The sequence below is a fragment of the Dromiciops gliroides genome, chromosome 3 (genome assembly GCF_019393635.1).
Source record: "Dromiciops gliroides isolate mDroGli1 chromosome 3, mDroGli1.pri, whole genome shotgun sequence".
Taxonomy (NCBI): Eukaryota; Metazoa; Chordata; class Mammalia; order Microbiotheria; family Microbiotheriidae; genus Dromiciops; species Dromiciops gliroides.
Window position 1 is genome coordinate 50,835,802 of NC_057863.1, and position 27,473 is coordinate 50,863,274.

General features: G+C 35.2%; 1 protein-coding gene across 1 annotated transcript; it reads left to right on the forward strand.

The window, feature by feature from the left end:
• LOC122747127 (phospholipid scramblase 4-like) lies at positions 1–26,339 on the forward strand. The gene is made up of 7 exons (XM_043993334.1): positions 1–91; positions 5,243–5,421; positions 10,862–10,904; positions 13,992–14,230; positions 16,092–16,247; positions 23,017–23,166; positions 26,236–26,339. Exons 1-7 carry the CDS (start codon positions 1–3, stop codon positions 26,329–26,331), a joined length of 954 nt encoding a protein of 317 aa, XP_043849269.1. The 3' UTR covers positions 26,332–26,339.
• Positions 26,340–27,473: the final 1,134 nt, after the last annotated feature.

Genomic DNA, 27,473 nt, shown 5'->3' on the forward strand with positions numbered 1-27,473 from the left:
ATGGAACCTACAGAACCTATAGATGATACAGAAAAATCAACCAATCAAAGACCTGAAGGTCCTCCTTCCTACTCTTCTTATTACCAACCAGGTATGTTCAATATTCAGAAAGTTATCTTTTTTTCCCTTTGGTCCAGTTTTAGAATTCATGGTTAAAGTTTCAGGGAGATACATTTTCTTACAACACTATTGTCATTGTATTGTTGGTGATTATTAGTGAATTGCTTTGGTTTAGACATAATAGCTTTTTTATAATGTATATTGGCTAAAGAACAAAAATTTTTCAAGGAAGGACTCCTTATTTGGCAAGAACCATTGGGAAAATGCAAAATTTATTGGACCAAAATGAGCATTAGACCAGCTTCTTACAGAGCATATCACTGTATAAAATATCACAGTGTTAACATAAAAAGTAGATAACAGGAGGTACCTTGAGGGAGCTATGTGGCATAGTGGAGGGGGTGCTACAATGAGAATTCAGTAAACCTGAACATGAAGCTAGACTCAGACACTTGCTAGCTTTGTGACTCCACTCAAGACACTTCCTCTAGGCCTGACTCACTTTCCTTATGTGTAAAATTGGGATGATAAAAATAGCAGTTATTTCCCAGGGTTGTTGTGAAGATCAAATCAAATAGTTATTTGTAAAGCACTTTGCAGACTTTTGAGTACTATATAAATGTTAGCTATTATTGTTCTCATTATTACACCTTTCACAAATATGGCTAAGGGGAAAATTCTTTTTAAAAATAATGTTATTTTTCTTCCAATTAAATATTATTGTTTTTTTAAGGTTAGAGTTCCAAATTCTATCTCTTCCACCCTCCCTCCCCTCTCCCTTCCCTGAGACACCAAGTAATCAGATATAGGTTCTATATGTACAAACATGTAAAACATTTCCATATTAGTCATTTTGTACAAGAATACTTGAACTGAAAAGAAATGGAAGAAAGAAAGAAAAGAAAGAAGGAAAGAAAGAATGAAGGAAGGAAGGAAGGAAGGAAGGAAGGAAGGAAGGAAGGAAGGAAGGAAGGAAGGAAGGAAGGAAGGAAGGAAGAAAAGAAGGAAGGAGGGAAGGAAAGGTGAGAAACAGGTGTAGACTGCTTCAAAATAAGTTCTTTCAGAGGCAGCTTTGGTATGACAAAAACCTTTATTGCATTCTCATGAGAATGGGCACTAACAAAAATAAGCAATAGGTGAGTGAATGCAAAATGCTGAAAGCAAGCATTAGGTAATTATCCTACACCTTACCACAATCAGTCCCTCCCCTGAGTTTCCATAAGTTGCTAGGCACAGGTTCACAATCTTCCTGGAAGAGTTCTAGCTAAATGCTCCTTGATATGTTATCCCTCCCATACACATACATCTTCAAATGAGCCATGATCAAAAATGGGGTGGAGATTTTAGATATTTAGATATATTTAGCAAGCACAGTAGAGACTAGGGTTAACCTTTTACCTACTTTTTCTAGGACACAGGCAAGAGTCAGCTCAAACTGGTTTCTATCTCTAGCCCTGAAAAACTTACTTTTCTCTTTCCTGAGTTAATGTAATTCACTAGATAATATTGTCTGGCTGTTCCCTATATGGGCATGCTTCCCTCAAGAAGATCCCCTCATGTATCAAATTATTCTGGGAAGATTCCACCATGTATAAAACCATCACCATTTCTCAGAGAAGGAAGGAAGGAAGGAAGGAAGGAAAAAAGGAAGGAAGGAAAGAAGGTAGGAAGGAGAAAATAGTATGCCTCAGTCTGTATGCAGACAATATCTGTTCTTTTTCTGGAGGCAGATAGCATTCTTCATGAATCTTTTGGGATTGTCTTAGGTTATCATATTGCTGAGAAAAGCTGTCATTCACAATTCTTTTTTGTATTATATTGCTGTTACTGTGTACAATGTTCACTTCACTTCTGTTCATCAGTTCATGTAAGTCTTTCCAGCTTTTTCTGAAATCATCCTGCTTGTCTTTTCTTATAGCTCAGAAATATTCAATCATAATCATATATCACAGCTTGTTTAGCCATTCCCCAGTTGATGGGCATTCTCTCAACTTCCAATTCTTAGCCACCACAAAAGAGCTGCTATTAATATTTTTTGTACAAGTAGGCCCTTTTCTAAGGTGTGAATTCTTAAACAAAGAAGAGAGAGATCATTATCAAAGAAAAATAGACCATTTGGATTTCATAAATATTTATTTAAAAGTTTTGCAAAAATAAAATCAATGAGGATGATGAAGAAACCATTGAGTGTAGGGTAAAAAAATCTTTCCTTTAGATATCATTGAGAAATATCTGATAGCCAAGATAATTCAGGCCAACAAGTCAATAAGTATTTAGTAAATAATTACTGTGTGCCAGGTACTGTGCTAAGTTGTGAGGATACAAATAGAAGAAAGACTGTCCATCCCCTTAAAGAGCTTATATTCAAATTGGAGAAGACAACACTAAAAAAATAAAAGGTAGTAGAAAAACTGCAGGGGGTGGGAGGGTTTGGAAACAGGGGGATTGGGGAGGAAAAAAAAAATCTGGAGAATCAAAAGTGGGTTCCAGAAAGGAATAAAGGAATAAACATTGATAGCCTAGGGGTTCCTCCTTACATTGGAGATTTTGGGATGAAATGCCAAGAAGGGAAGGGATTGGACAAATAGTGAGCTTCACCCAAATGAGAAAACTCTTTTACCAAGTTCATTCTCTTTTCATAATTTTCTTGTATCACTCTCATTTATTTTCCTAATTTTCCTCTACTATTCCTTTCTTTTATTTAGCTCTTTCAGAAATTCTTGTAAAGCTTGTGTTCAATTTACATTTTTTGAGGCTTTCCTTGTAGGTGTTTCCACATTGTTGTCTTCTCAGTTTGCATCTTGATCTTTATTATCACCACAGTAGGTTTCTTTTTTAATGGTCAGGTTTGTTGTTGTTGTTTACTCATTTTCAAGTCTATATCTTGTCTTTAACTTTATGTTAAGTTGGGCTCTGCTTCTGGTTGGGGGGTCTGGAGATGAAGCTACATTGCTTAAGATTAAGGCTTTTTCTCCTCTGCTGTTTTCAGAGCTAGTTTGGGGGTCTATTAGTTTTTGCTGCTTCCAAGGTGGTACGATCTGAGGAGAGGGGTGATCTCTGGACCCCAGAGACCCCCAGGGTTCTCCTAGTCTAAATTCTTGCCTTTACTCAGAAGGGGCCCTTGGTATCCTGTTGTTACAACTACTAGAAGTGCTCTTGACCTTGGAACTGGGTCCAGGACACATGGTCTCCTAATGCTGCAAGTACTTTTCTGCCCCAGAACTGCAATCTGAAACTCTGTATGGTCAATGAAACAAGGCCCTACAGCAACTAATTCCTTAGGATATCTAATAATCTCTTTTTAATCAGTTATCTGAACCTCTTACCAATTCAGGGCTGAGAACTCATGAAGCTACTGCAACTGGCGCTGTTGCAGCTACCTCTAATGGAGGAGAAATCAAATATACAACAAATATAAAGTAAATAAGCACAAATGTTAATGCATATATCCATATCTATATCTATACATATATATATATGGATATTATGTGTATGTCATGTATCTATATCTACTTATATAGATATGTGACATATATACACACACAAAGTACATAAATACAAGGTGGTTTAGAAAGGAGGGTACCTGCTGGTGGGGGAGGATCAGAAAAACTGGAATGTGGGCAGCTAGGTGGCACAGTGGATAGAGCACTGGCCCTGGATTCAGGAGTACCTGAGTTCAAATCCCGCCTCAGACCTTTGACACTTACTAGTTGTGTGACCCTGGGCAAGTCACATAACCCCAATTGCCTCACCAAAAAAAGAAGAAAAAAAAGAAAACCTAGAATGTATTCCACAATATGACACTTCTCAAGTATCACATAAAGTCCAGTGTGATAAAGACAATTGAGAGATATAGATAAAATATGGCAGAAAAAAATTTGTTGAAGGAGATAACACTTTGAGTAGAACAGGTGAAGAAATGCTTCACGATCGATGTGGCGTTTTATCTGTGCTTTCAAGGAAGGGAACAATTTCAAGACAGTGAAAAAAAGGAGTTATCTTCCAGATAGGAGGGGCTGTCCAGAGAAAGACATACAGGCAGGTGACGGCATCTTGAGTTCTGGGAATATCTAACTGTCAAGTATGGCTTAAATATAAAATATATTAAGAAGAGTAATGTAAAGTAAGGATGGAAAGGTAGTTTTGGAGCCTGACTATGGAACATCTTAAATGCTGGGATAAAAATATGTATATTATTCCATAGGCAGTGGGGACTCATTAAAGCTTCATGAACAACCCAGTAAGAATGTGATTTGGCAGCATCAAGAAGAATAGATAAAAGAGAAGAGAGCCTGGAGTTCTTCAGACTCTGTAGTTATTTCATCTATGCCACAATATAGCCTCATCTCTTCATCTTGACTCTCTTAAGTTCAGTCCAATTTTCCACAGGGAAAAAAAAATACGAAAAATATATTAGAGTGGGGGCAGCTGGGTGGCACAGTGGATAAAACACTGGCTCTTGATTCAGGAGGACCTGAGTTCAAATCCAGCCTCAGACACTTGACACTTACTAGCTGTGTGACCCTAGGCAAGTCACTTAACCCTCATTGCCCCCCCCAATTAACAAATTATATCTATCTATATAGTATGTATCTATCTATATCTATATCTATCTACATAAAGAGTAGTAACTATATGTGTAACTTCATAAATATTGCTCTGGGGGATTATTTTAGCTGACTTTATATCTGCTTTGTGTGTATGTGTGTTTCCATATTGGTATGGTACTATAAATATATCTGGAAATATATTTGATTTTTTGAATCTTTATTGGGATGGTTAGGGATGAGATTTCAAAATAAGTATTGCTAGCAAATATTTTTATGAAATATTTTATTGTTATAGAAAATGCTTAGTGATTTTTACCTTGGCTAAAAAGGTGCATCAATGTTGATTAATGTGTCTCATCTCTGTTTTTATTCTAACATGGTAAATTTTTTTTCTTTTCTTTTCTTTTTTTTTTTTTTGCAGGGCAATGAGGGTTAAGTGACTTGCCCAGGGTCACACAGCTAGTAAGTGTCAAGTGTCTGAGGCTGGCTTTGAACTTGGGCCCTCCTGAATCCAGGGCCGGTGCTTTATCCACTGCACCACCTAGCTGCCCCCTAACATGGTAAAATTAATCTGAGGTAGAACCTCATTTAATAATAGATAACTCTCAATGATTTCATCTGCTCATATACAGGCTATAAAGCATCCAGACCTTATAGGTTGCCAGTCCAAACTCAACCCACAAGCTTGCCCATGTACATTTCACGTAATGGCTCACAAGCTCCAAATAATTTTCAAGAAAACCAGATATCATGGATGCCTGCACCTCTGCCATTGGCTGACTGTCCACCTGGGCTGGAATATCTACAGCAGGTAAGCATCTTTGCTTAGCCACAATTAATTTAATTCTCAACACAAACTTTTTTTTTTTTTTTTTTTAGTGAGGCAATTGGGGTTAAGTGACTTGCCCAGGGTCACACAGCTAGTAAACACAAACTTTTAATAAGACCTTTGATGTCATCAGTGTAGGTAACAACAAGGAATTGTCCTCTAGCAGTGTAAGTGTACACTTTCTCAGTAAATAACATTATTAAAGAGTTGCTTGGGGCACTGACTCAGTGTACCACCTTCCTACCTCATGAGCATCATAATGCCAAAGACTGTTTTGCTCTTTTCTTCATTTCCCCAAAGACCCAACACAGTGCAAGACACATAGAAAGATGCTCCTAAAAGAAATTAAGATTAAAGACAGGACACAATTTGAAATTGTACACAAAACATTATGAAACAGTATGTGCCCTTTGACCAAGCTATATAAAACTGTTAGGAAAAATGAAGAAAAAGGAAAGAAAGAAGGAAAGAAAGAAGGAAGGAAGGAAGGAAGGAAGGAAGGAAGGAAGGAAGGAAGGAAGGAAGGAAGGAAGGAAAAGGAAGAATAAAGATGGCTGAGATGAAGTTAGACATCACCCTGTCAGAACTTTATTGAACTTTATAGCTCTAAATGCTTACATGAATAAAAAAGAGAAAGAGGAGATTAATGAATTGGGCATGCAACTTAAAAAGCTAGAAAAAGAACAATTTAGAAATCCCCAATTAGATACTAAATTAGAGATGCTGAAAATCAAAGGAGAAATTAATAAGATTGAAAGCAAAAAAACTAAAGAATTAATCAATAAAACTAAGAGCTGGTTTTATGAAAAAAACCAATAAAATAGATAAAATATTGGTTAATTTGATTAAAAAAAAAGAAAGAAGAACTTTATTGAACTAAACCAATTTCTTCAAGTAAGGCATCATTTTGGAGCAAATAATATTATTTATAGGAAGTATTAGTTCTTGTGAAGGAGTTCTTAATCTTTTTATGATTCCTGGACCACTTGGGAATTCAGGAGAAGTCTATGGATGCCTTCTCAGAATCATATATGCATATCTATATACCTTATATATCTATCTCTATCTACATCTAATCTCTATATATTTATTTATTATAAAGTGAGTAGAATAAAATGCATAGGATAATGAAGGAAACTAGCAATATTGAAATCATTATTATTTTTTAAATGTAAGTTTATAGGCCCCAGCTGAAGAACCCCTATCTAACGAATCAGAATAGCACTGCTACTAAGGCTTGGCCAATATATGCAACTTGTTTAACTGACTTGACTGTGAAATATAAGCTCTTAGAGGGCAGAAACTATTGAATAAAAACACAAGAAATGTGCATTGAATAGCATTAAACATAATTTAACTGAGTTGAGTAGATTAGAACTGTATATTAGAAGCAATATTAATACTGAATTTATTTACGCCAAATCCTATAGCATCTAAATTGTTAAAAGTCAACTGAATTACAGATGAGATAGTAGTACTATAATGGTGGGGGACTTTTATCTTCTCCTCTCAGAACTAGATAAATCTGACAAAAAATAAGAAAGAAGTCAAGGAAGTGAATAGAATTTTAGATGTTAGATATGATAGATATCTGGAGAGAATTGAATGGAAATAGAAAGCAATATATCTTTTTCTCAGTGGTTCATGGCACCTTTACCAAGACTGACCATATATTAGGACATAAAAATTTATAGTTAAGAGCATATATATTAAAAGTATACTTTTCAGATCACAGTACAATAAAAATCATATTTAATAAGGGATCATGGAAACAGATTAAAACCTTCTTGGAGATTAAAGAAAAATAATTTTAAAGAATGAGTGTGTTAAAGAAAAAATAATAGAAAACAATCAATAATTTAATTAAAGAGAATGAGAATAATGACACAACATATCAAAATCTATGGGACACAGCAAAAGTGGTAATCAGAGGAAAATTTATATCTCTAAATATTTACATCAATAAAATAGAGAAAGAGAAGAATAATGAATTGGGTGTGCAATTTAAAAAAAGAAAAAGAACAAACTAGAAATCTCCAATTAAACACTAAATTCAAAATCCTAAAAAAGGTGAAATTAATAAAATTGAGTGTAAAAAATTAATTAATAAAACTGAATTGGTTTTATGAAAAATCTATAAAATAGATAAACCATTGGTTAATTTGATTTTAAAAAGAGAAGAAAACAAAACCACTAGTATAAAAAAATCAAAAGGGTGAATGTACCAAAAAGATGAAATTAAGGCAATTATAAGGAGTTATTTTGCCCAATTATATGTCAATAAATTTAACACTTAACTGAAATTGAAGAATATTTACAGGAATATAAACTGCCTAGATTAACAGAAGAAGAAATAGAATATCTAAATAGACCTATGTTAGAAAAAAAATGAACAAGCTGTAAATTGCCTTCCTAAGAAAAAAAGCATCAGGATGAGACAGATATACAAATGAATTCTATCAAACATTTAAAGATAACTAATCCCAACAATAAGTAAATTATTTGGAATAATAGGCAAAGAAAGGATCCTACCAAGCACCTTTTATGAAACAAAAATGATACTGATACCTAAACCTAGAAGAGTAAAAACAGAAAAATAAAATTATAGTCTAATCAATAAATATGTATGCAAAAATCTTAAATCTTAAAAAGTTAATGCTAGCTAAAGGATTACAATATATTATAAAGATTATACATTATGACCAAAGGTAATTTATAGAAGGAATGTAGGGATGGTTCAACAGGAAAGCTATTAACATAATTGATTACATCAATAATAAAGCTTTAAAAATCATATCAATAAATGCAGACAGCTTTTGATAAGGTAGAACACTCATTTCTATTTAAAACATTTGAAAGTATAGGTATAAATGAATTTTTACTTAAATTGATAAAACAAAATATTTACCTAAAACCATCAGCAACAGTTATTTGAAATAAGAAAAAGCTAGGAGCCTTCCCAGTAAGATCAGGTATGAAATAAGGATGACCACTCTCACCCATATTATTTAGTATTGTATTGGAAATCCTAGCAATAGCAGAAAAAGAAGTAGAAGGATTCAGAATAGGGAATAAGGTAACAAAACTATCTCTTTTTGCAGATGGTAGGATGATATACTTGGAAAATCCCAAAGACTACTAAAAAGTTAGGTGAAACCAAGAATAATTTTACCAAAATAGCAGGATATAAAATAAATCCACATAAATCATCAACATTCCTATTTGTCACAAACCAAGCCCTTCAAGAAGAGATAGTAAGTGATACTCCATTTAAAATAACTTTACAGTATAAAATACCTGGGAGTATATCTGCCAAGACAAAACCAGGAACTGTATGAATAAAATTAGAAAAAAATACTTTTTATACAAATAATATCAGATTTAAATAATTGGGGAAATATTAATTGAAAAAAATGTAAAGGAAAGAGGTTTAATAGTATCAGATCTTGAGCTATATCATAAGGCTGTAATTAGAAAAACTATCTGGTACTGGCTAAGGAATAGAAAGGTAGATCAATGGAACAGAATAGACATACAATTAACACCAACAAATAAATATAGTAACACTGTTTTTGACAAGTGTAAAAGCTTAAGTTTTTGAAATAAGAATTATAATTTGTTTAAAAAAAATGTTGGGAAAACTGGAAAGCAGTCTGGCAGAAATTGGTCAAAAATCAATATCTTCCATCTTTTAATGAGATAAAGTCAAAATGGATACATGACCTAGATATAAAGAGAGATGTTGCAAAAAAATTAGAAGAACATGGGGTATATTACTTATGCATAGGCGAACAATTTATGAATATACAAGAGATAGAAGTGGCAGGTCTAAAATGAAAAAAATTTGATTACATTAAATTAAAAAGGTTTTTTTTTTTTTTACAAATAAAACCAATGTAGCAAAGATCAAAAGGAAAGGAGAAAATTGGGGGGAATACCTAGACAGCTCATATAAAGGTCTCATATAAATATATAAAGAACATTGTCAGATCTATAAGAATGTAAGTCATTTGCTAATTGAAAAATGGTCAAAGAATATGAACATACAGATTTCTGATGAAAAATCAAAACAATTTACAATCATAGAAAATGTTCTTAATACTTTTTGATTGGAGAAATGCAAATTAAAACAATCATGAGATAGCATTTTACACTTATCAGCTTGATTAAAATGTTAGAAAGGGGAAAACAACAAATGTTGGAGTGAATGTGGAAAAATTGGAACACTAATTTACTTTTGGTGGAACTGAACTGATTCAACCATTTTGGAGACCAATCTGGAATTATGCCCAATGAGTTATTAAACTTCCTATAACATTTGATGCAGCAATACCATGACTAGATTTGTTTCTTATGATGACTAGGGGGAAAGGAAAAGACCCTATATTTTCTAAAATATTGATTGTAGCTCTCTTTATGGTGGCAAAAACCTCAAAATTCTGGAGATGTCCTTCAATTGGGGAATGACTGAACAAGTTGTGTTATATGATTGTGATGGACTATTGCCATGCTATAAGAAAGGATGAGCTTAATAATCTTAGAAAAACATGGATAAACCTGCATGAAATAATGAAGTGTGAAATTAGCAGAACCAAGAACATTATATACAGTAACAACAATATTGTTTTAAGAAGAACTTACAAAACTAAGTCATTTTGACTATTACATACACTATAAAAGACACATGAAGGAAGATGCTATCTGTATCCAGAGAAAGAACTGATAAATAGATATATACAATGGTTTTACATATGTGTATCTGTGTGTATGTATATATACATATCTGTGTCTACTGTTAGCCATCTCTAGAATGTAGGGGGGAAGAAAAATAGGAAACAAAAGAAAGTTACATGATACTATATTTAAAAGGAATAGCAAGTAGTACATAATAGATTTGCAGTTCATGTGCAATCATCTTTTTTCTATTCTACTTTTTTTGGGAAATGCTTGTTTTATTTCTTAAGTTCAGAATAAATAAAATAAAATTTAAAAGGAACTGTATTCAATGGACACTTTTGTGTTAATCAAATATAACTTTCATAGAACAGTCCCTTCTGAATTAAAGTTTCTCATTTATATTTTTATTCCTATAGAATTTAAATTTTTAAGTGATAGTGAATTTTAAAAAATTGAACATTGGATATGGTTAGATCAGAAACATTTGCAATAAGTGCACATCCTTAGATCTCATATCCATGGAGTTGTTTGTTTGTTGCTTTAATTCAAGTAAAAGATTTACTAAAGATGTTGTCAGTTTGAATTGTGTATTGTACATCCTGAAATGGCCAGCAACATGTACCTATTCTGAAAATTTGCCTTAATTTTTTATCATTATCTTTAGGTACCAGGCATGTGTTAACATTTATAATTTATTATTAGTAGTAGTATTAATGTCTTTTATCCTAATTTTGTTTTACAACAGACAAAGAGAATACTAGTTCATCAACAGATTGAACTTCTGAAAAGTATGTATATTTTGCATTAGGACAAATTGCTTGAATAAGGCAAAAATCTTACAGACTCAAATTCAAGGGTTTTTGTTGTTGTTGTTGTTTGTTTTTTATGTTGCTATTTCTTTGAAGGGCCTCAAGATGGAAGATTTAAAAACACAATCTAAATAAGTAATCATAATCAGAAAAAAATATTCACAAAGATAACAATTGATATTGAAAAACCTAGTAAAACGAAATTGAACACTATGTAATTATAAAGACCAAGAAATGGCCACAAAGAAGGGGTGAAAAATGCAACTCCCATCTTCATGGCAGAGGTGGGGGCTTATGGATGTGTAACACTGGACATGCTTTCACATAACACCCATGTAGCAATTAATTTTGCAGAACACTTTTATTCTATTCCATTCCTTCCTTCCTCCCCCCCTTCTTGCCTTTTTTCCTTTGTTATTCCCTCCCTTCCTGCTTGCCTTTATATCTCTCTTTCTCTTTTTCTCTCTCTCTGTCTCTCTGTCTCTCACTTCCATTTCTATCCTTCTTCCTCTCTTTCTCTCACTTTTTTTTACCTTTGAAATGCTACATTACAACAACAGAAAGCAAGGAAATGCATATTTGAGAATAAAAAGTCATCAATAACAAATACATTTGAAAAAAATCAATGCATTCTTATTTAGAAGATTAAAAGTTAAATTAATTTCCTATTGATAAGAGACTAGGCCCTGAAATGAAGGACAGGGTTTTGGGTGAAGCTTCTCTACTCAATTAGAACATATATTCATAGCTGCCATACTACTAAGTTTTTAGTATCTCAGTGAAGGCATCTGTTCTACATCTCTGGCATATGGATGCTTAGGGTGGTTTTTATTTTTAATGTTTTCTGAAATGTGGGGTATCACTACTTAATGCGACAAACCATATTTTTGTATGCTTCTATTTAGTAGAAACTCAAACATACTTTTTTTTTGGGGGGGGCAGTGCAATGAGGGTTAAGTGACTTGCCCCGGCTCACATAGCTAGTAAGTGTCAAGTGTCTGAGGCTACATTTGAACTCAGGTCCTGAATTGAAGGGTGGTGTTTTATCCCCTGTGCCACCTAGCTGTCCCCTCAAACTCATACTTAATGCAAATCTAATCTCCCAGTGACTTTGGCCCACTAAGTCTAGACCTGTTCTTTAGGAAAACATGCAAAATACATATAAAATATACAAGAATTATTGTTGTGTTTCAAGTATCAAAGCATACTAAAGTAGGGTGTAATGAAAAGCTGAAGGTTTGAGAGGATGGTGGGATTTGTAGTTTTCTCCAAGACCCAATATAGTTGGTAGGACCTGGATGTGTCTGGTATAAACACTGGTATAGAGAATTCTTCAGTGAGGTAACTCCCTCTGCCTAGAGCAGTACGGTTGTCCCTTCCAAATCACAGGGGTAAGGACCCAGTGCTCCAATGATCTGGAAAATCCATGTAGAATGTTTTGGCCCTCCCTTCATACTGGAGAACAAGTCTGTATTATTATGATATTAAAAGATAAAAAATGTTGATATTATACAGTATTATTCATATATTTCATGCATTTATGAGTTTCTCACCTTTTTTCTATGTCCTTTGCCTGTTGTCTGTGTCTTCTGCAAAACTAAAAAAAAACTCGAATTGAATTTCTTATGCTGATCCATGGTGTATCAAAACCACAATGGGGAAAGTCATGATGTGAAAAGGATAACTGCAGTCTCAAATTCTAATGGAAATAGGAGCCACTAAACTGTACCCAAGGATCTCTACAAGCCACACATTGACAGTTTTAAAATTCAATACTATCTATGTTTTATTGTATTTTATTAAATATTTCCAATTACATTTTAATCTGGTTCAAGCCACCTTCAGCAGCATGCAGCCCACAGGCCAGTATTTGACACCTTTGGATTTGCCTAAGGTCACATAGTTGGTATAAATTAGAAGTGGTATTTGAATCCTGGTTTTCCTGGAATACATATCTTCCTGGGCCCAGTAATCTCTTACTCTCATATAGTATAGTTGATTATTCTTTTTTTCCCCCCCCAGGGAATGAGGGTTAAGTGACTTGCCCAAGGTCACACAGCTAGTAAGTGTCAAGTGTCTGAGGCCAGATTTGAACTCAGGTTCTCCTGAATCCAGGGCCAGTGCTTCATCCATTGTGCTACCTAGCTTTCCCCATATAGTTGATTCTTTTTTTTTTAATTAAAAAAAAATTTTGGTGAGGCAATTGGGGTTAAGTGACTTGCCCAGGGTCACACAGCTAGTAAGTGTTAAGTGTCTGATGCCAGATTTGAGCTCAGGTTCTCCTGAATCCAGGGCCAGTGCTTTATCCATTGTGCCACTTAGCTGACCCCATATAGTTCATTCTTAATAATATTGGATTCAATTAAAAATTCATATCATACAAAATAAAGATAATTTCTTTTTATGTAAAATATGAAAGCTATTGATGAAGTTTGGTAGTATAATGAATAAAGTGCCAGATTTGGAATCAGGGAAGACCTGAGTCCAAATCCTACTTCTGATTCTTATTAGCTATCATATAATTTATTATACCATAGCTAATATTAACTAGGTGGCACAATGTATAAAGCACTGGCCCTGGATTTAGGAGGACTTAAGTTCAAATCTGGCCTCAGACACTTGACACTTACTAGTGACCTTGGGCAATTCACTTAATCCTTATTGCCCTGAAAGAAAAAAAAAATCACCTATACTATATGAAAGTAAGAGATTCCTGGCCCCAGAACCCAGAAGATATGTATTCCAGGAAAACCCAGATTCAAATACCACTTCTAACTTATACCCCGGGCAAGTAATTGAATTTCTCTCAGTCTGATTCTTATATGTAACTTGGGGAAAATAATATCTGTGGTGATTACCTCTTAGGGTTGTTGTGAAGATCAAATGAGGTAATTATATGTTTATATAAAATGTTTAGAAAATGTTCTAGTTATATGAAGAGTTTGGAAAACTCCCATGGAATTAGCTATGTGAGTTATTTTTAAAAATTTCTCTTCCATGCACATTTCTTCATAGTATTACAATTTAATTGTTAGTAACAATGTCCTTTTCATCTTTCCTCTTCAGTTTTGACAGACTTTGAAACAAATAACAGATATGAAATTAAAACTGATTCTGGACAAATGATTTACTTGGTAACTGAAGACACAGATGACCTTATAAGGAATCGTTATGGATCTTCTCGACCTTTTACCTTGAGGGTTACTGACTGTAGGGACCATGAAATAATGAGATTTCACAGACCTTATAAATTCAGCTTTTGCTGCTGTTGTTGCTGTTGTTGTTGTGATTCAATGATACAAGAGGTGAGTGAGGTGGATATTAAAATATAGACTTCTGCTTCATCCCACTGCAAAATGTATTTTGGGGTAAATTTCAGGTGAACAGATTCTCATTGCTATCCTTTATCTCTATTGCACTTGGGCCTATGTGCATGGAATTCTCAGCAAATGGTAACAGTCTATATCCTGGATCTGTTGTAAACATTCACCAGTGTCTAGTCTACCCTCTGTGGTAACTGAGGCAGTTTAAGTTATATAGGGGTAGGGACATAACTCATCAGATTAAAAGCCTTTTTCTAAACCAGAACGAAAGTGGTATAACTGGGGCATTACTAGGCTATCAAATTTAGAGGGTGTCAGGTTTAGAGGGCTCTGATGCAGTACAGTTCTCTAGTAGCACAGAAACATTGATTATCAAGAATTAGTTAAATTAGGGTGCTACAGGCATCTGCATTGAGCTTGCCTAATCCCCTACTTATAATTAAAGATATGTGCTTTTTGCCATTCCCATATGGTAATAGTTTGTAGTACACACACCCAAGCACAAAAAATGTCTATTTATGCCTCTGAGAACAACCTTCTGGTGGGGTCAATCTTTTGATTCTGATTGGGTATGATAGTTTTGCTGGTGTTATGATTCTTATTCTTTTCTCTTTTTAATGTATAATTTTAGCCCCCTGGGTAGAATTGTTCAAAATACATAAAAATGACCTTCTTAATAAGGTTTATAACCTCTTTGCAAAACAAAACAGTTTAATCAACCTGATGCTTTGTACCTTTCAAAAGAGAAATTTGTGGTTGACTGTGCCATCAATTTCCTGAAAGAATTCACATTGAGTTCCATAGTGTGAATTCTAGGAGGGTTAAGTTTTTTTTGGGGGGGGCACATGTGATAGAAAACTGTCAAAAACATACCTTGTGATATTAATGAAAGGAAAACAGAAAATATGAGGGATACAATACCATGTCTACAGCAACAGAGAGGTAACTGCTTGTTTGGGGGCAGGAATACACACATACTGACACCACTAGAAAATTGTTTAAAATATAAAATAGTGATTGATTCTAGTCAATTTAGTAGTAATTGAAATTCTAGGTAAAGAGTGACTAAGTAAGCAGAATTAGATAGAATGCTTTACAATCCCTTCTAGTTGTGTCTTTTTAAGAGATATAATTGGGGGGGCTAGGGGGCACAGTGGATAAAGCACTGGCCCTGGATTCAGGAGTTCCTGAGTTCAAATCCGGCCTCAGACACTTGACACTTACTAGCTGTGTGACCCTGGGCAAGTCACTTAACCCCAATTGCCTCACTAAAAAAAAAGGGGGAAAAAAAAAAGAGATATAATCAGAAAAATTGATGAGATCGCTACTATTTTTTTTTTCTTTTTGCCGGGCAATGAGGGTTAAGTGACTTGCCCAGGGCCACACAGCTAGTAAGTATCAAGTGGCTGAGGCTGGATTTGAACACAGGTCCTCCTGAATCCAGGGCTGGTGCTTTATCCACTGTACTACCTAGCTGCCCCCATAATCAAAAAAATAGAATAGTGAAATGATGCCTTAGAATGTATTGGTACATGGTAGTGTGGAAGTAATACTAGTACTTTGTGTATGTGTGTGGGGGGGGCAATTGGGGTTAAGTGACTTGCCCAAAGTCACACAGCTAGCAAGTGTCAAGTGTCTGAGGCCGGATCTGAACACAGATCCTCCTGACTCCAGGGCCAGTGCCCTATCCACTGCGCCACCAAGCTGCCCCCTTTCAATGCTCTTCTACCACACTTTGCCTATTATCGTTGTGGTAGCTTCAACACTTTTTATTGTTCCAAAAGACACATGAAGGTTGTAATTATTGTGCAATGCATCTCTCAAGTAACTTTTCTTTTCTTAGCTGGAAGTTGATTCACCCCCTGGTTCAGTTCTTGGCTATGTGCGACAAAATGGAAACCACTGCCAAGGAAAATTCAGAATTGAAAACGAGAGGAAAGACCATTTAATGAACATCACCACCAGTTGGTCCTGCTGTGGCTCAGACACCATTTTTAAAGTAAGAAATATTCAGTGATATTTGTGGGGTTCATTTCTCAGCTAAATGAAAACCTTTTGTCCAATTGACTTGAATGACTTAAATTATTATGTTTTTGTTAATAGAAAATTTTAAATGCATCAACATGAGAAGAACTTTTGCTTAAGATGCTGTGTTGGACAGAGAAGATAATGAGGTGGTTTTCTCAGAAAGATCTAGGTTCAAATCTTGAATCTGCCTTATAGTCACTGTGTGACCCTGGGCAAATCATTTCACCAGTGCTTCTCAGTAGCTCCTGTCACATATGGTCTTAGTCTTTTCTATAGGACTTTTAGAACAAACCCATGATACTCTAAAAAAACACTTGTCATAGATTGTATGTATTTTTTTTTTGGTGAGGCAGTTGGGGTTAAGTGATTTGCCCAGGGTCACACAGCTAGTAAGTGTTAAGTGTCTGAGGCTGGATTTGAACTCAGGTACTCCTGACTCCAGGGCCGGTGTTCTATCCACTGCGCCACCTAGCTGCCCCGATTGTATGTATTTTTAAAGGAGTGGGGACCAAGGTTTTCAAGGAAATTAATTGTAGTAAAATGAATTGAGTTTGATTGCTTTCAATACATCCTTTTATAAATTAAAAATATTTTAAATATTTTTCTCTTGACATTACAGTCTTTTATTCCCAGCCCCTTTGACCTGAAATCTCCCCTATGACAAAGAAAGACAGTTCAGCAGCAACATCCCATACAGTAACCCTTCTGACAATGTATATGCTATTTCTTTCCCTGACTCTCTGCCGTAAGTGGGAAGTTTGCTTCACCATTCATTCTCTAGGCCCTTCACTGGTTTTTCAATTATTCAGTATTCAAAAATTTTTAGTAATATTTTCATTTGTCAGGTTGCAATGATGATAAGTGTTGTTCTCATGGTTTTGTTTATTTTATTCAGCATCCATCCAGACAAATCTATTTCCCCAAGTTCTTCATATTCATTGTATCTTACAGCACAATACAATTATATCATGATCATATGCTGCTGTTTATTCAGCCATTTCCCAAACAATGGGCACACACTTTTCCCCCAGTGTTTTTATTAACCATAAAAAGATTTGCTATGAATATTTTGATCTATGCTATACCTTTGTTTTTGTCTATGACTTTCTTTCCTTTGCTGTTATATGAATGGCAGTAGGATTGCTAAATCAAATGATATGGAGTGTTTAGTTTTTATTTTTCTCCTCACCCTATTATACCTAATATATATCCAGAAGGACTGATAAGAAATCACTTCAGAGTTCCATTAATCATTCAGAAATACACCTTTCTTTCCATAATCCCTCCATTTTGGGGGTTTTGCCTATTTTCCTGGAAGGGCATGAAACCTCAGAATTGTTATAACTCTGAGGCCTTCTTTTCCTGTGATCATATATGGTTTACAATTAATCTTTTGGAAAATATTCATCTATTAACTACTTATTTCCTGAGCCAATAGCTCTCTTTACTAAGAAACTTTTAAAATAATCTACTTTTGTTTGTTTTGTGAGGCAATAAGGGTTAAGTGACTTGCCCAGGGTCACACAGCTAGTAAGTATCAAGTGTCTGAGGTCGTATTTGAACTTAGGTCCTCCTGAATCCAGGGCCAGTGCTCTATCTACTGAGCCACCAAGCTGCCCCCAAATTAATCTACTTTCAAAAGGAAACTACTTTTAAAAAGAAAGAAAGAAAGAAAAAAGAAAAAAGAAAGGAAGGAAGGAAGGAAGAAAGAAAAGAAATCCTATGAGCTAGCCAAAATTTTCTCTCTCTCACTTTTTTTTTTGAATATAGCATTATTATTATTTTGATTGTCAAAGTTCCTGGAAATTTTAATATAGGAAATTTATAGGATTATAATTGAACTTACATTTGAGTCTTTAATTAAATACACATTAATTGAAAGGGTGAGACTAAGACAATACCCCCAATTTTTTCAGGATGTGTTTACTCTAGCCACTAAGTGTTTTATCCATTTTATGAAAGTTTGAATTTTGATTTTGTTTTTAAATTTATTAATTTTATTTATAGTTTTGGGTTTCAATCTCTATCCCTCCTTCCCTCCCTCCCCCTTCTTGAGGTGGCAAACAATCTGATATGGGTTATACATGTATAATCATGCATATTTGTCACTTTTTACAAGCAACTTAAATCATAAAATGTAAAAAAATAAAGAGGAAAAGACATATTTGTACAAAAGGATTTATAGCATCTTTTTTTTGTGGTGGCTAAGAATTGGAAATCGAAAGAATTCTCATCAATTGGGGAATGGCTAAGCAAATTGTGGTATTTGATAATGATGGAATATTATTGTACAATAAGAAATGACAAGCAGGATGACCTTAGAAAAGCTTGGAAAGACATGTATGAAATGATGTATTGGGAAGTGAGCAGAACTAAAAGAACACTGTACACAGAGACATCAATATTGTTTGATGAAGAACTGTGAATGTCTTGACTATTCTCAGGAATACAATGATCCAAGGCAATCCCAAAGGATTATTGATGAAACATACTATCCACCTCCAAAGAAGGAACTGATACTGATGGAAAAGACTGAAGCATGATATTTTTCAAAACTTTCTAAAATTCATTAAGTCTTGGGAAAAGATGATTATATGGTTAAAAGTCTGCATATATGGGAAACTGGTGATTGAAGCAATAAGACATAGGTCACAAGAAACAGTAAATGGGATGAGGAGCCAGGATCTGCGAAACTATAAGAATTGAAGGGATAGGTAGGTAGTCAATAATAATTTATAGTTATTGATTCTTTAAAAAATAATTCTGCTGAGCCTAGAGTCAGGAAGACCTGAGTTCAAATCCAGCCTCTGACAATTGTTAGCTGCATGACACTGGGCAAGTCACTTAACCCTGTTTGCCTCAGTTTCCTCATCTGTAATAGAGAAGGAAATGGCAAACTAGTCCAGTAGCTTTGCCAAGAAAAATCTATATGTGTGTATTAAAGATCAGCATTTATTAAAAACTTAGTATCCAAACTAGGTGAATACAAACTTAAAAGTCAGGCCATTGGGAGCAGCTAGATGGCACAGTGGATAAAGCCCTGGCCCTGGATTCAGGAGTACCTAAGTTCAAATCCGGCCTCAGACACTTGACACTTACTAGCTGTGTGACCCTGGGCAAGTCACTTAACCCCCATTGCCCCGCAAAAAAAAAAAAAAGTCGGGCCATTGTTCCCAGTTTCTGCCCTTGTAACTAATGGTTGACAATAAGCTCCTACACTTCATGACACTCTAAAGAAATAAGCTATGGAGACAGAGTCAACATGGTAGAGAAAAGGCCGTGACTTGCCTGAGTTCTCCCCAAGACACCTCCAAATACCTTTAAATTATGGCATAAGACAATTCCTGGAGCAGCAGAACCCACAAAAGAGCAGGGTGAAATAATTTTCCAGCCAAAGGTAACTTAGAAGGTTGCCAAGAAAGGTCTATTGTACCGGGATAAGAGTGGAGTGCATCCCAGTGCAGGATGTGCCAGCACAGACCCAACCTCAGTGTAGATCCAGCCCCAGAGAAGAAGGAGCAGGCCTTGGGAGCCTCTGAATCAACTGTGGCAGCAACTGTTTCTGGGACTCAGCCCACAGACAGATCCAGGTCACAGTCTTAGGTGGTGGTCCCAGGCCAGGGAGGAACACAAGCACACAAGAGCTTGCAGCCACAGTGGAGCAGGAATATTCCAGGAATATTCCAGAGTTCCCAGGTCAAGGAGAAAATATTGCAAGCATTCAGAATGAAACAATTCAAGTATTGTGGAGCCACAGTCAGGATAACACAGGATCTAGCAGCTTCTATGTTAAAGGATGGGAGAGCTTGGAATCCGATATTCCAGAGGGCAAAGGAACTGGGATTACAATGAAGAATTACCTACCCAGCAAAACTGAGTACAATCCTTCAGGGAAAAAATGGGTATTCAATGGGACTTTCAGGCATTCTTGATGAAAAGACCTGATCAGGCTGAATAGAAAATTTGACTTTCAAATGCAAGGCCCTAGAGAAGCATAAAAAGGTAAAGAGGAAAAAGAAATCAAGGGCTATAAAAAGGTTAAACTGTTTACATTCCTACATGGGAAGATGATACTCATTATTAGAGCAGCTGAATGGAGTATATTTAGAGTATAGTTAGAGTATATTTAGACAGAGGGCCCATGTGTGAGTTGAATATGAAGGGATGATATCTTTAAAAATAAAATTAAGGGGTGAGAGGAATGCACTGGGAGAAAGGGAAAGGGAGGGGTAGAATGGGCTAAAGTATCTCACATAAAAGAAACAAGAAACAGCTTATACAGTGGAGGGGAAGATGGGGGACGTGCTGGGGAATGAACAAACCTTACTTTCATTAGAAATGGCTCAAAGAGGGGGCAGCTAGGTGGTGCAGTGGATAAAGCACCAGACCTGGATTCAGGAGGACCTGAGTTCAAATCCAGACTCAGACACTTGACACTTACTAGCTCTGTGCCCTGGGCAAGTCACTTAACCCTCATTGCCCCACAAAAAGAAAGAAAGAAAGAAAGAAAGAAAGAAAGAAAGAAAGAAAGAAAGAAAGAAAGAAAGAAAGGAAGGAAGGAAGGAAGGAAGGAAGGAAGGAAGGAAGGAAGGAAAGAAGGAAGGAAGGAAGATTTCAAAGAGGGAATAATATACCCACTCAAATGGTTATCATAATCTATTTTACCCTGCAGGAAAATAGGAGGGGAAGGGCCCAAGTAGGGGGCAGTGATAGAAGGGAGGGCAGATGGGGGAAGGGGCAGTAAGAAACAAAACACTTTTCAGGAGGAACAGGGTAAAAGAAAATAGAAAATAGAGTAAATGTCATGGGAAGGGAAAAGGATGTAGGAAAATACAGCTAGCAATAGTAACCGTGAAAAAAAATTTGAAGTAAGGTTGTCTGATAGGCCTCATTTCTCAAACATATAGAGAACTGTGTCAAATTTGTTAAAATAAGAGCCATTCCATAATTTACAGATGATCAAATGATATGAAGTTTTCAGATGCAATAATCAAAGCTACTTATAACCATATAAAAAAATGCTCTCACTATTAATTGTAGAGATGCAGGTCAAAACAATTCTGGGGTACTACCTCATACCTATTGGATTGGATAATAGGATAGTAGAGGAAAATGACAAATGTTGTAGGGGATATTGGGACAATGAGACATTAACAAACTGAGTGAAACATTCTGTAGAGCAATTTGGAACCATGGCCAAAGGACTATAAAACCATGCATACTCTTTGACCTAGTAATGACTCTACTAGGTTGGTATCCAAAAAGAGATAAGCAACAAAAAGTTGAATTCGATCAATTAGGGAATGGTTGAACAAATTGTGTTATGAGATTATGATGAAACACTATTATGCTATTAGAAATGATGAGCAGGATTCTATCACAAAAACCTGGAAAGACTTACATGAGCTGATGCAAAGTGAAATGTACTGTATACAAAGTAACAGCAATATTGCGAGATGATCATCTGTGAATGCCTTAGTTATTTTCAGCAATACAATGATCTTAGACAACTCTGAAGGACTTATTAAAATGCATTCCATCTCTAGAGAAAGAACTGATGGTGTCTGAAAACAGATTGAAGCATAATTTTTTTTAATTCCTTTTTCCAAATTTTTTTTTTGTCAGTTTTCTTTCTCAACCTGGCTAATGTGGAAATGTTTTGCACAGCTACAAATGTATAAACTTATACCGAATTGCTTGTGTTCTTAAGTGGGGGGGAGGCTTGGGAGGGAGAAAGAGAATTTGGAACACAAACTTTTAAAAATTGACATTAAAATTATTTTTATTTGTAATTTGGAAAAAAATCTAAATAAATGGGAAAAAAAGAAGCAGACTGTTAAGTAATTATTGATCACCATAACATAGGGAGAAATGGATGATACCAGAACTCAGAATAAAGTAATTACTATTCTTGACTTTATACTACTGATCTTGAAACATTCCTACTTCCTGTCAAGAGAAAATTATTGGAAAATGAGTGTGGAATGAAGTATACATTGTCATATACAATTAATATGTTTTTTTTAAAACTTTACTATACCATAGCCCCTGTATTTTATCTGTCCAGAAATAAAGATAGGGATTAAAATGAAGATTTCTTAAATATGTGAAACTCTTAGATGAGGAAACATTTTGTAGCAATGCAATCAGTTGCTTCTCTGCAACTTGTTGCCTTACAAAATTGCTTACAACATGGAGAGGCTGGGTGTCATTTCCAGAATCTCACAGTGAGTATTAGACATAGATAGTCTTCCTGACTTCTAGGCCAGCTTTCTAACCACTACACCATGCATACTGGATAGAGTGCTAAACCAAGAGCCAGGAATAGCTAGATTCAAATTCTACACCGGACAAAAGTTGGGTAACCTTGAGCAAAGAACATATTGACTATGGACATCAGTTTCCTCATTTGAAAAAAAAAAATGAAATTTCAGACCAGATAGTCTTCAAGGTTCCTTTTAGTTTTAGATTGGAGTTCCTATGAGGATTTCCAGCTCGGTGCCCACCATCCAGAGGAAAGAGCTTCAAAAAAGCCAGAAGTTTTAAAAAAATTCAGAAGCTTTATGATATAAATTTTAGAAAAGGGCTTCCTGAGATATTATCAAGTAGTATTCTTATTTTTTTAAGTAAAGTATTAACATTTTATCATGTGTCAAAATATCTTTAAATATAATTTTTTGGACATTATTTCTCAAAAGACTATAACTTCGCATTACTGGAATACATTTTTTTCTTTAAAGGTGAAATCACTTGATCAACAGATTGTGGGGACAATTATTAGGGAATGGCCTGGTCCTTCAACCAACATCACTGCTGACACCTATGACATTCATTTTGAAATAGATGACGTGAGAATTAAAGCACTGATTTTGGGTGCTTGCTTCCTCATTGTAAGTACCTTACTTGTAAGTTACATTGTGTGGCATGTATGTCTAATGATGCCATTATAAATGACAGTGGATACTTCTTATGATGGCCTCCTTAAACATTTGATATCCTATAATTCATCAACTTGTCCAAAGTAGTTAATGATGGATATGTGTGTTGTGCAATTCAAGTGTTGGAAACCAGACAGCACAGTCAATAGAGTGTTTGACTTAGATTAGAAAGAACTGAATTCAAATTCTGCCTCAGACATTTACTCTGTGTGTGTGAGGCAAGTCAAATAATTTCAGTCTGCCTCAGATTCCACATTGTAAAGTAGGGATAATAATCATTTTTATTTCACAAGGTTATTGTGAAGATAACATTAATATGTAAAGCACTTCACAAACCTGAAAGCACTATATAAATATTATCTAGTGTTAATATTAGCCATAAAATAAAGAAAATTATGGAATTTTGAAATTATTTAGGATCTTTCAACTTCCAAAGCTATGAAAAATTAATTTCAGTTAACTCTTAAATACTCTTTTACCCAAATTTTCCCAAGTGATTTGATAAAGCATCTTTTGCTCTTCTTAAGGTCAAGATGGATTGAAAGGGGCAAGATAAGAGAATTGTTAAGTGGGTTTGAGGACTTGAGGAAAGCTGGACCCAAAGATGAGCTATTGGCAGCTCAGACAGTCTTTAGGGGATAGTCTCTGTTCTTCCATATTTTACTTAGTGACTTAGTAATAGCTAGCATCTGTATAGTGCTATAAGAGTTACAAAGTGCTTTGCAAGTAGTATTTCATTTTATCCTCACAAAAGGGGTTGGTGCTATCACCTGCATCTGCATCTGCAACTGCATTTTATGAATGAGAAAACTGAGGCAGAGAGGTTACATGATCTACCCAATGACACACAAGCAGTAAATGACAGAGGCTGGATTTGAACTCAGGTCTTCAAGACTCCAGCTTTAATGCTTTATCTACTATACCACTTAGCTCTCTTAAATAAACACACTGATAGCATTTTGTTCAAATTTGTAGATGATATATGAATAGGGGAAACAGCCAATTTGGATGACACATTTGAACATGTTACAACGATGGTCTGAATGGAATAAGATAAAGTTTATAATGCGGTAGAAAGAGAATTGGATCTGGAACCAGAGGGCCTAGGTTTAAATCCTGGCTCTTTCTCTTCAATTCAATTTAACAAGCATTTATCCAGTGTTTATTATGTCCCTGGCACTCTATTTGGTGCTAGAACTAGAAATTTAAAAAATGATCATGTTATACACCTTATGGGGTTGGGGAAGTGGCAGTGAAACACTTTGTATAAAAGCGAGTAAACACAAAATATTTGTTGGAGTGAAGGATGGGGAAGATACTCAGGTCCATAGCTTTAGCTAGTGAAAGAAAGGCTCAGTATTCAAGTGATCATTTCATCTAGACCCCATAGTTAAATAATAGATATGGCCTACCAAAGAGAGTTAAACTGTTAAGTGCCCCTAGTCACAGCTTTAACATTATTTCCCTGTGAAAGTGACTGTGAGCAATGATGGAATTCCATTGGCATTCTCCTGCTATGTCTTTGACTAGGAGAGAAAAAAAGTTTATGTTGGTTACTTCAGAATTTCGATGGGTATATAATAGCTGTGGTCAAAATCTTACCAATATAGAGAAGGAATAGCATCTGGTAATATGAGTTACTGTTATGATGTCTCAAAAAAAGAAAAAATGAGTTTGGGATTGAAAGGGTTTTTAGTAGTTATCTTGTCTAACACTCCCTGAAGTGAAGGAATTCTCTCTACAATTTCCCCGATGTATGATCTACCTGTCTCTGCCTAAGTAACAATAGTCAAAATGATCATTATCAGCTATTATTCATAATAATTCCTGTGCATCGTGCTTTAAGATTTACAAAGTAATTTCCTCAGAACAGTATGTAAAAGTTGATAGTGCAAGCATTATTACCTCCATTTTATAAATTGAGAAACTGAAGCTCTGAAAGATTAACCACTTGACTATAATCCAACTGTTAAAAAGTGTTTGAGGTGATATTCAAATCTGTCTTCTGAGCCCCTATCCATTGTACCTCATTGCCTATCAGTAGATTCACTGGTCATCAGTGCAGTACTTAGGAGCTCACTACTTTACAAGACAGTACACTCCATTTATGGACACCTTTAATTGTTGTCAAGCCTTCATATTGAACCAAAATGTGCTTCCCAGTGATTCACCCATTCTTTCTGCCTTAATTTGAAAAATAATAAATTGAATAACTTTTCAATATAATAACATTTCAAGTTGTTAAAACAGCAACCATGTCCCCCACCTGAGCCTTCTCCTCAACAGAGTGAATATCCCCAATTTATATATGACAAGATTTCCACATACCTCCTTAATGCTTTCCAGGATTATATTTATAAATTCCATTAAGCTCTCTTGTTCAGATGTGTGCCTTGATCATCACTACTACCTGGTGAAGTCAGAATTGCCTTTTAAGTCATCCAGGTTTAACTAATGTTTCTAAGTTCAAGGCTAAAAAACAACCAATTAATAACCAAAGTGATGGTAAGTCATTGAACTCATAGCATCCCCCAAGTACTCTATGTATAAACATGTGAGAACAGAACATGACCTCTGCCCAGTCCCTTAAATTCCTTATCTCTCTTCCAACTGGGGAGAGTTTAGCACCCATAACAGAAGAATTTGTTGTCTCATGTTCTTTTTTTTTTTTTTTGTCCCTGTTCTAATCCATGCCTTCCTATCTGGATTTATTTATTTAAAATCTGAGTGATACCTGGCTGTCCCCATTTTTACATAATTCTATCCTGGGTTCTTCTTTCTTTCAGTTATGTTCAATAAGCCCTGCATCAATTGAAACTTCCAGGAAATTCTTGCATATTTCTTTCCTTTCTATTTCCTAGATACTTCAGGCACAAACAAGCATATTTCAACGGAGATATAATGGTTTTGTTTTCTCCACTGTTGATGGTGAAGACACTAAGTATTCATAATCTTCTTTAGATTTTCCAGTTTCTGTCAAGATGTTTTATTGAATTCATTTGTGTTTTTTTTTAATTCTAGGACTTCATGTATTTTGAAAATAAAATGGTGACAAAGTCCAATAATTCAACAAATTCAACAAAAAAAGACTTCATATTCAATGAGGTTTTCCTTTGAAAATAAATTCAGAAAATCAAGCTACTCATGCAATCAATGTTTTTTTTGTTAGTGAAGCAATTGGGGTTAAGTGACTTGCCCAGGGTCACACAGCTAGTAAGTGTTAAGTGAGGCTGGATTTGAACTCAGGTCTTCCTGAATCCAGGGCCGGTGCCCTATCCACTGTGCCACCTAGCTGCCCCCATGCAATCAATTCTTAATTATGTGCAAGTAATTTTTCATTTTTTCATTTCCTTATACTACTGGGTATCCTATCTACATGGATGAAGTTGGAGCTGCACCTAATAATAAAAGTACTGATTTAGAAGTTCAAGTTTGAGCCTCTACTAGAGGGTCCATCTGCAGGAACTTTAATATGTAAATGCATATTTCTGTCACGGTGTGGCAGTATTTTGAAAAGATTCACACTGAAGAGAATATATATGAAAAGATCAAAGTAAATGCCCAAGAACTGAGCTGTGCCAGATTGGCTAGCACTTTCAATGCCCTGTAGAAAAGAGTGAATGAATCAAGAAAGATTTATTCAATACCTACTAAGTGACTTCCACTTTGTCGGGCCCAATTTGGAAGGGTGATTTGTGGGGTTTTTTGTGGGGGTTTTTGTTTGTTTGTTTTGTTTTGTTTTCAGGGCAATGAGGGTTAAGTGATTTACCCAAGGTCACATAGATAGTAAGTGTCAAGTGTCTGAGGTCAGATTTTAACTCAGGTCCTCCTGACTCCAGGGCTGGTGTTCTATCCACTGCACCACCTAGCTGCCACTCCCTGATTTGTTTTTAGTAATAAGAGTGTCTTCCTATGTTCTATTTGGAGAAATAAATTACTCAACATAAAACAATAGAAAACAATAGAAAGTGAAATATGTAATAACATCCTAAACTGCAATATAGACAATTGGAAAAAAGCAAAGAATATTTAATACTGTGATAATTATGTGGAATGAGATCCAAGTACAAAATAAATTAGATACACACAATAGTAACATGAAGTAAACTGAGATTGGTGTCACTGGAGAGAATAATGAACAAAATGCTATGGAATTTCAGAGGAATACTAAATAATAGCAATACTAACACTACTTATAATATCAAAAATAAATAGGCTAGCTGAATTAATGGACTGGGAGATGACAAATACTGCCTGCC

Excerpts from the sequence above, each read along its gene's own strand:
- LOC122747127 (XM_043993334.1), top strand. The coding sequence starts at position 1 with ATGGAACCTACAGAACCTATAGATGATACAGAAAAATCAACCAATCAA. Across the intron at positions 5,422-10,861 it reads GGCTGGAATATCTACAGCAG|ACAAAGAGAATACTAGTTCA; the intron begins GTAAGCATCTTT and ends GTTTTACAACAG. Across the intron at positions 14,231-16,091 it reads GTGATTCAATGATACAAGAG|CTGGAAGTTGATTCACCCCC; the intron begins GTGAGTGAGGTG and ends TTCTTTTCTTAG.